This window comes from Stylophora pistillata, chromosome 6 (assembly GCF_964205215.1).
Source record: "Stylophora pistillata chromosome 6, jaStyPist1.2, whole genome shotgun sequence".
NCBI classification, from domain to species: domain Eukaryota; kingdom Metazoa; phylum Cnidaria; class Anthozoa; order Scleractinia; family Pocilloporidae; genus Stylophora; species Stylophora pistillata.
Window position 1 is genome coordinate 9,224,575 of NC_142524.1, and position 8,954 is coordinate 9,233,528.

The window sequence follows — 8,954 nt, forward strand, 5'->3', positions numbered from 1 at the left end:
AAAACTTGATATCGAAGCAAAAATAAAAAAAACAAAACTAGGCCAAAGTTAATTGATACTCTTTGTATAATCTTATAACTTTAGCAGTCTAAATGTCCAACTGGAGTAACAAATAATTAGCCAGCGATTTTTGCTGTTGTTTTAGCATTTCATGCCTTTACACAAACCTAACATTCACTAGCCCCAGAGGGGTTTTTACAATTTAAAGGCCTTGAGTCTAACTGGTCAAGAAGAGAATTAATGTCTACCAGAATTTTTGACAATTACTTGAATCTTAGTTAATAAATTGTCCACAAAAGTATTGTCTAAGAATCTGCTGTAAGTTGTCTCTTCTGTTAGCTAAGTGTTATGATATGTAAAACCTTCAGGAAATCAACATTTGCTTTTCTTCGACGAGACCGTTCTTGAATGTCGATCAGCTGATCTTTCTTATGTAACACTTAAAGGTTATGTAACCCTCGAATGTTATGTAACCTTCTGGACTGGTTATGTAATCGCTTGGTACATTCCAATCTAGTTCTCGAGTTACACGAGTAAACATTGAGATAAGTTAGTCGTCATGTTGTTGTTATATCGATAGCTCTAAAGGTAACCTGCCTCTCCAGTAATTAAAGTTTGTGTTCAAAGAAGCTTACTGGACTCAGACTCCCTATCTTGCTCTCTCGCGTCATAAAGGACAAAACTTGGTGTCAGGAGGTGAGTAACATCCACGAGCTTTGTTGTTGTTAGTGGAAGTCTATTTTATTTTGGTCATGGCCTCGACCTCTGGTAGTCAGCAATCTTCTGGTTCATCGGCTGCTGCACCGATCTATACTACCACAGTACCGCTAGCCAAACCTCCAGAACCTCTTAATCTCGAAGACAGGTCACGTAGAGGCGATAACTGGTTACACTTTAAGAGAGCATGGCAAATCTATGAACGAGCGGCTGGAATCAGTCAAAAGGACGGCCCAGTCCGTGTTGCTCATTTTCTTAACATCGTTGGAAGAGAAGGAGTCCAATTGTTTGACACCTTTACCTTCGCTGAAGACGAAAGCGCTGACAATATTGATGACGTCCTGGCTAAATTTGAATCTCGTTGTCTGCCGCAACGAAATCAGACGTATGAACGATATCTCTTCAACAAGAGAGAGCAAGAACCAGGAGAAAGTGTCGATCAATATTGCACAGCACTGATGCGCCTTTCTGAACACTGTGGGTTCATGACCCTAAGAGACAGCTTGATAAGAGACCGCCTCATCCTTGGAGTCAAGAATGATCGATCACGTAAGAAACTTTTAGAGAAAAAAGATCTCACTTTGGATAACGCCTTGGATATTTTGCGAACACAAGAGTTAACTGATATACGCGCATTAGACATGACAACTGAGGAAGCTAATGTGAATAGGGTAAAGGCCAAGAAAACGAAACCGTCAAAGACCCAGTCTGAGGATACAACACCGCATAAACACGCCCCAGGTAAGAAGCGGACTCCTCCGTGGAAGCCAAGAGGGAAAAGTTCTGGTAACCCCAACAATGTATACACTCGAGAATGCAAGTTTTGTGGTACTGTTCACGAAATGAAAAAGTCAGCTTGCCCGGCTGTTGGCAAGAAATGCTCCAAATGTGGCAAAGAAGGACACTTTGCGAAAAAATGCGACACTCGCTCTGTCAATCACGTACAAGATTGTGAAATCTACAGCCATAAACCCTCCCCCACATCAGCTTATGTGACAGCGTGCCTTAATAATAATGCCGAAGTACAACTTCAGATTGATACAGGTGCTTCATGTAACATCCTCCCCAAAAGTGCCTACATCCGAGCTACAGGAGACAAACAGTGTAAAAACCTTGAACAGTCGTTTACAAGGCTCATCATGCACAACAAGACTGTAGTCTGGCCACTTGGTCAAATCCGCCTACTTACTGAACGGAAAGGAAGAAAATATGGAGTTCTTTATCACATTGTGAAGCAAGATTTGACACCACTCCTCTGTCGAACGACGTGTGAAAAGATGAACCTGGTCAAAATCCTGGATGCTGACGTAAACGCGACTCACGACGAAAGAATTGACGTCTCGTCAAATGTTAGAAGTGATCCTATCCTCTATGAATTTACCGATATCTTCACTGGGATTGGATGCCTTGAAGGAACCTACTCCATTCAAGTGGACGAAGGTTTCCGCCCGGTTGTACATCCGCCTCGTAAAGTACCAGTCCCACTTCGAGATACCCTCAAGTTAGAGCTGGATAACATGGTGAAGAGTGGTATCCTCGCCAAGGTAATTGAGCCGACATCATGGGTCTCTAGCCTTGTTATAGTGAAGAAATCTAACGGGAAAATACGAGTATGTCTGGATCCTCGAGATCTCAACCGCGCAGTGCAACGCTCGCATTATCCACTTCCAACTATCGAGGAAGTAGCAACTCGCCTTAGTGGTGCTAAAGTCTTTAGCGTGTTAGATGCCAAATGTGGATTCTGGCAAGTACAACTTGACGAAAGGAGTAGTTACTTGACAACCATGAACACACCTTTTGGTCGCTATCGATGGCTCAGAATGCCATTCGGAATAAACTCAGCCCCGGAAGTATGGCAACAACGAATGCACGAGCTAGTAGAAGGACTCACAGGTGTTGAAGTCATCGCCGATGATTTCCTAGTTTGCGGTTTTGGAGACTCTAATGAAGCTGCAATTGCCAACCACGATCAGAATCTCAAGGCTTTCCTCAATCGCGCAAGAGAAAGAAACCTCACTCTCAACAGCGAGAAGTTGAAACTTCGACAGTCACAAGTTCCTTTCATAGGACACCTCCTTACAGCGGAAGGTCTAAAACCTGACCCGTCAAAGGTACAGGCTATAGTGGACTACCCAGTGCCCACCAATCTCGCAGAACTCAAAACGTTTTTAGGAATGGTGCAGTATCTGGCGAAATTCTGCCAACATCTGTCTACAGCATCACAGCCTTTAAGACAGTTGGAAAAGAAGGAAATAGAATGGCATTGGCAACACCCTCAAGATAAAGCTTTCAAGGAGATTAAAGAGCTCATCACTAAAGCCCCAGTCCTACAGTACTTCGACGTGAGCAAGAATGTCACTATACAGTGCGATGCCTCACAGTATGGCATTGGTGCAACTCTACTTCAGGAAGGACAGCCAGTTCACTACGCTAACAGAGCACTGACGTCGACAGAGCAAAATTACGCTCAAATTGAGAAGGAGCTCCTAGCTGTTCTGTTCTCTTGTGAGCACTTCGAACATTACATTTATGGCAAGCACGTCACAGTCGAAACAGATCACAAGCCTCTGATTGCTATACAGAAGAAGCCAATCAATACAGCTTCTAAGAGATTACAGCGTATGATGCTTCGTCTTCAAAGATTTGACTTGAATCTCACTTACAAGCCAGGCAAAGAGATGTATATTGCTGACGCACTCTCTCGCGTTCTACCTAGGCAGTCAAAGATACCAAATGCTAGCACCTCATCCTGCTATAAAGATCTAGAAACTGTCAACTTTGTTGAAGACTTGTCGATATCAGAGTCGACACTTGCCAAGTTTCAAGTGGAAACGGCAAAGGATGAATCTTTACAGGCGTTGTCACAAGTTATACGCGCTGGCTGGCCTACAAAAACGTCCATGGTACCTACAAGCGCACAGCCTTTCTTCAAATACCGAGATGAAATGACGCTCCAAAATGGCCTAGTTTTCAAAGGAACGAAGATCGTTGTCCCAGAGAGCCTTCGCCGTGACATGATAGAAGAAACACACAAGTCTCATCAGGGACTCCAAGCATGCCTTCGAAGGGCCAGAGAGGTTTTCTTTTGGTCAGGAATGTCTGCACAACTCAAGAATCGTATTGATAAATGCTCCATATGCCAAAGTGTGAGACCTGAACAAGCCAGCGAACCTCTTCAGCCTCACCCAGTTCCTGACAGGCCATGGCAACGAGTTGGAACAGATTTGTTTACCTTCGAGAACCGAAACTACCTTGTATTAGTTGATTACTACAGCAACTTTATTGAGCTGGATCATCTTCCCGACACTTCGTCCCAGACAGTCATTCACAAGCTGAAGATGCATTTTTCGCGACATGGGGTGCCCGACTACGTAGTTTCTGACAATGGTCCTCAGTATACATCCTCAGAGTTCCGAAGATTTGCAGCAACGTGGAAGTTCACTCACGTCACTACGTCACCACACTATCCACAAGCTAATGGGATGGCCGAAAGTGCAGTCAAAACCTGCAAGACTTTAATGAAGAAAGCTCTTCTGTCCCAATCCGATCCATATCTTGGTTTATTGGATCACCATAACACCCCCACTGCTGCGACAGGTATGTCTCCCTGCCAACGACTTTTTGGTCGCCGAACAAAGACACTTCTACCCTTCTCAGAGTCGTTACTCAAGACTGACCAAACAGTTAGTGATCTTCTCAAAAGGGATCGTGTCAAGCAAGCTAAACATTTCGACCAGCATGCTAAACAACTCTCAGATCTCAAATCAGGTGACCTAGTGCGCATGAAAATGCCTGGAGAAACAAAGTGGTCAAAAGCAGTTGTTTCTTCTAGAGTCGCACCTCGTAGTTACAAAGTTGAAGTCAATGGTAGATTCTACAGGCGCAATCGCAAGCAGTTGCGTTCTACCACGGAACCACTTCAAGAAACCCCCTTCAAAATGGACGAAGATGACCTGACTGTTCCAGAGAATCTGCAGGAACAGAAACATCCCCCTCCAGCAAGTTCTCAAGTAGGAACGTCCCCTCCTAGATCTCAACTACCCCCAACACCTCAAACAACAGAGCTGAGTGCGAGACCACCTCAAGAAGCTACTACAACTGAGATAAGAACACGACATGGACGATTGATCAAGCCACCTAAAAAGTTTGACATTGAGTTATAGTTTAAAAAAAAAAAAAAGAAAAAGGGAAAGATGTTATGATATGTAAAACCTTCAGGAAATCAACATTTGCTTTTCTTCGACGAGACCGTTCTTGAATGTCGATCAGCTGATCTTTCTTATGTAACACTTAAAGGTTATGTAACCCTCGAATGTTATGTAACCTTCTGGACTGGTTATGTAATCGCTTGGTACATTCCAATCTAGTTCTCGAGTTACACGAGTAAACATTGAGATAAGTTAGTCGTCATGTTGTTGTTATATCGATAGCTCTAAAGGTAACCTGCCTCTCCAGTAATTAAAGTTTGTGTTCAAAGAAGCTTACTGGACTCAGACTCCCTATCTTGCTCTCTCGCGTCATAAAGGACAAAACTCTAAGGATAAACAGATATCCAATTCATGAACCGCCTCTCATAATTAACATATTCATTTGGCAGTTTTGAACACTAACCTTGTAAACGACGACTGAAAATTTCTACAATCCTGCAAAGAGCAAATACTGATAAGTTTGTTAATTCGCGTAACCTCTCTCTAATTATATAATTTATATATTTCTTTTAATTTTTTATTTGAATATATGCATCATTACTTAATATATACATTACTAATATGTACTAACATTTACTGACATTACTAATTACACATTTACATGAAATTAATTGCTACCTACTACTAATACGGAATCATACCTTCATGTTGTGGTCAGTTAAAGCTGGATTTCAAATTCTTACCTAGCGAGTTTACTGAGTCCTACAACTTTCTTGTTGGGTAAGTAGCCAATATGAACCTGTTTAATGAAAAGACCATAATTTTTCATGGGAAATATTCCTCCTTCTTTCATAAAACACATATTACTGAGAAGAACATGATACACACAAAAATAAATTTGCAATATTTTGCTGATCACATATTCACTGACTGAGCAACAAAGCAACATCAGTTTGTGGATCAATTAGTAGTGCTGCCCCTAGACTTTGGAATCTCCTCTTTAGTTCAATTTGATCTACTTCTTGTTCGATGATATTCAACAAAAGATTATTATTAATTATTTCACTTTTGAAAGGCATTCGTAAAATAATTAGATTTCTTTTTATTTTAGTTAGTCCTGATTTTATATTTTATTGTGCACTTAACACATTGTTTGTAAAACAGTTTTTAAAACTTAATTTGGAATTTTAATTACTCTAGCCTTTATTAAAATGTGTTATTTCAATAAGACATTAACAGGGCCCAATGGAATTTGTGTATAGAACTTCTGCAATGTAAATTTCTATTATATTATTACATTCCTATTCTTATAATTGTTCAGAGTCTCCCATTATTGTAGTAGATTCAAATTTTTACCTTTCCCATGAATGGTACTAAATGATGCTCACACAAGGAAAACATGTCAATATCCTTAACTATGACAAGTTCATCATGATTTTCATCAAATACAGCATCGTTAAGAACATCTGTAATGAGAATAATTGCATTAGTAAAGAGACGTTACCAAACTTATGTGCGCTTGACTTGCGTGTGCATACTTTGAGATTATATATATATATATATTAGTTGTCAGCAAATCCCGCAGACTCTTTTCTTACATGTGCAAGTTTCTTTTGGAGGAGTTGAAAGTTTCGAGTTTTTCGAATGGCAATTTGTTTGGCAGTCATAGGTACTTGCCATGCTTACCCTGAGTTTATGCCATTTACTGTGTTACAAATCAAGGGCTATGGTCTAGCAGTGCCCGGTGGCCCCTGGCACCTTACTTTTGCTCTTGGGTGACTAAGGAACTTTAGTTTTTTCATACAAAGCATATGCTAGGCACCCTGGATTTCACAGTTTCAGAGCACTGGACTCCATTCAATTTTCCTTAGAGCACAGCCTTGCAAATAAATGAGTTTGTTAGATTTCCATTTCACTTCCAAACACAAACACAAATAAGAAGAAAAATATTTCTAGAATGCAATGAGGTTGCAGAGAGAATAGGCCATTTTTGATACATTAAAATTCTGGCATGGCTCCAAGGCTTGGGGAGATAAAACAAGTCAGAGAAATTACCCTTAAGTTACCCTTTGCATCATGATTCATACTTAGCATATGATAAAATTAATTAAGGATATTTTTTTTCTCCTTGTCATCATTTAATTCAAAACATTTTTATCAAATTCATTTATATGACATTCTTAAAACATCAGGTATTGGGGAAATAATTTTCCCTTAATTATAAAACACGAAATGATTACATTCATTTGGTAAATGATGCAGTGTTATGTGATTAAGGTTGTCATTAGAAGCTGGAAAGCTCCAGATACCCACTGGCTATCCGACAGTTTGGCACCAGCTACTTTGTGAGTCATGATCAATTTTTTGAACTGATTCTAACATTAATGTATGGCTAAAAAAAATGACTCAAATATATCTCAGAATGCTGGAAATCACATATTAGAGGTTTTCAAATTTCAAATTATTTATAGAAGAGAATGTGCCTGACTGGCCCTTAAGAGGGCATGTTAGTAACACACCACAATTACAACACAAGTACTGTTAGTCTAGTAAGTTCATATCGGTCATCTATTGCACTTTTAAATGACAACCCTGGGGCTGTATATGTGTGATTCAAAATTCTTTGTCAAAGTAGAAAGGATCACAGAAATCTTGAGCTCATAATCTTCTACCAGAGCTATACCAGTGACACATTCAGGGTTATGGTCTAGCAGTGCCTGGTGGCCCCTGGCATCTTAGTTTTGCTCTTAGGCAAGTTAGTAATTGTTTTTTCATATTTAAAAAGCATATGCTAGGCACTCTGGATTTCAGTTTCTGAGCACTGGGCTCACTTCAATTTTCCTTAGAGCACAGCCTTACATTTATTGATGAAGCAATGCAGGTACCCAGGTATTACTCAATTTAGATCTTACACCTGTTACATTTTCCAATGAAAACCCTGGGGCTGCGTATGTGTGATTAAAAATCCATTTATAAGGCGGATAGGATCACAGCAATCTTAAGCCTCAAGCTCATAATTTTCCACCAGTCAGACATTTATTGACCAAGTAACGCAAGTACATGACAGTAGAGGGAAATGATGCAATTGGCTTCCAATTGATTTCCAATTGACAGTTCTTTGTATCGTCAACATTAGCAAATGTGGATGCAAACAGAATGACCAAAACAAAAGTAAAACGGTCAAGAGTCTCTTTAAATTCAAAGCATTTTCCTAATATGATTAAATAGGTATTTCCATCCCCAGTAGAAACCAAAATGCTGCAAAGATTATATACAAACATAAACCATAGAACCTCTCAAGCTGCTAGATATTATAATGAGCTTCCCTTAATTAGCAAAACAAAGTGAAATTATACGAATATAAAAATAAAAATCTGCTAAGTGCTTCTTAAATACTTTCTAATTGTTTTTACACCGTAAAAGTAAGTCTTCATAATAAGCGTGTAATTAGTACAGCATGCAAGGCATTACGTTTGAGTTTTTTACGGTTTCCAAAAATTTAGTGACAAATGACTCACGTAATTCATTAAGCGACGAAAAGACCCATGGAAGATTGATTTACTAACGTGAGATCTCAGTTTGTTTAACCGTTTGTTGATCGTATCAAACCAAGTAACATTAAATAAGGGAAATCTTAGCGGGATTTATTACACTCACCAGAAATTGTCTCCTCGTACCCCTTCGTAAAATACAACATTGCCTTCGCCGCCCGAGAGGGCGTTTTTAAAAGACCCTGACGAGTTTTATCCTCTCCTATATTGTCGAGAATTTTCCCGAAAGCGGCCTCAATGTCCTTCTCCTGATCTTCTCTTGAAATTGCATCGCTAGGTCGCCTTTTCAATTGTGGGACGTCATCCATGTTAAACGCACCTGATGGATACCTGGATCTTGCTGTAATGATGTCTTCGGTCTTTAGGCTATCCATATCATTATAATAGAAATTAAACAACCATTGTATTTTCTTAAACAATAAGAGCCACCCCCGCTCGTTTACGATATTATTGATGTGGTCAAGCGGCCTGTAGCAAACATGTTAAAATTAACCAGGCGTTACACGACAATTCCTTCCCAGACTCCCAGAGTCACGTG

General features: G+C 39.9%; 1 protein-coding gene across 1 annotated transcript in view; it reads right to left on the bottom strand.

Annotated features, from left to right (window-relative positions):
- The window catches only part of LOC111327958 (GTP cyclohydrolase 1), an 11,639-nt gene extending 2,741 nt beyond the window's left edge, over positions 1 to 8,898 (bottom strand). Inside the window, exons 1-4 of the mRNA XM_022932291.2 lie at positions 8,523 to 8,898; positions 6,222 to 6,331; positions 5,609 to 5,664; positions 5,329 to 5,360 (exon numbers count right to left, since the gene is read on the bottom strand). Coding sequence (XP_022788026.1) covers positions 5,329 to 5,360; positions 5,609 to 5,664; positions 6,222 to 6,331; positions 8,523 to 8,790 — 466 coding nt within the window. The 5' untranslated portion in view covers positions 8,791 to 8,898. The remainder of the gene's footprint in view (positions 1 to 5,328; positions 5,361 to 5,608; positions 5,665 to 6,221; positions 6,332 to 8,522) is intronic.
- Positions 8,899 to 8,954: the final 56 nt, after the last annotated feature.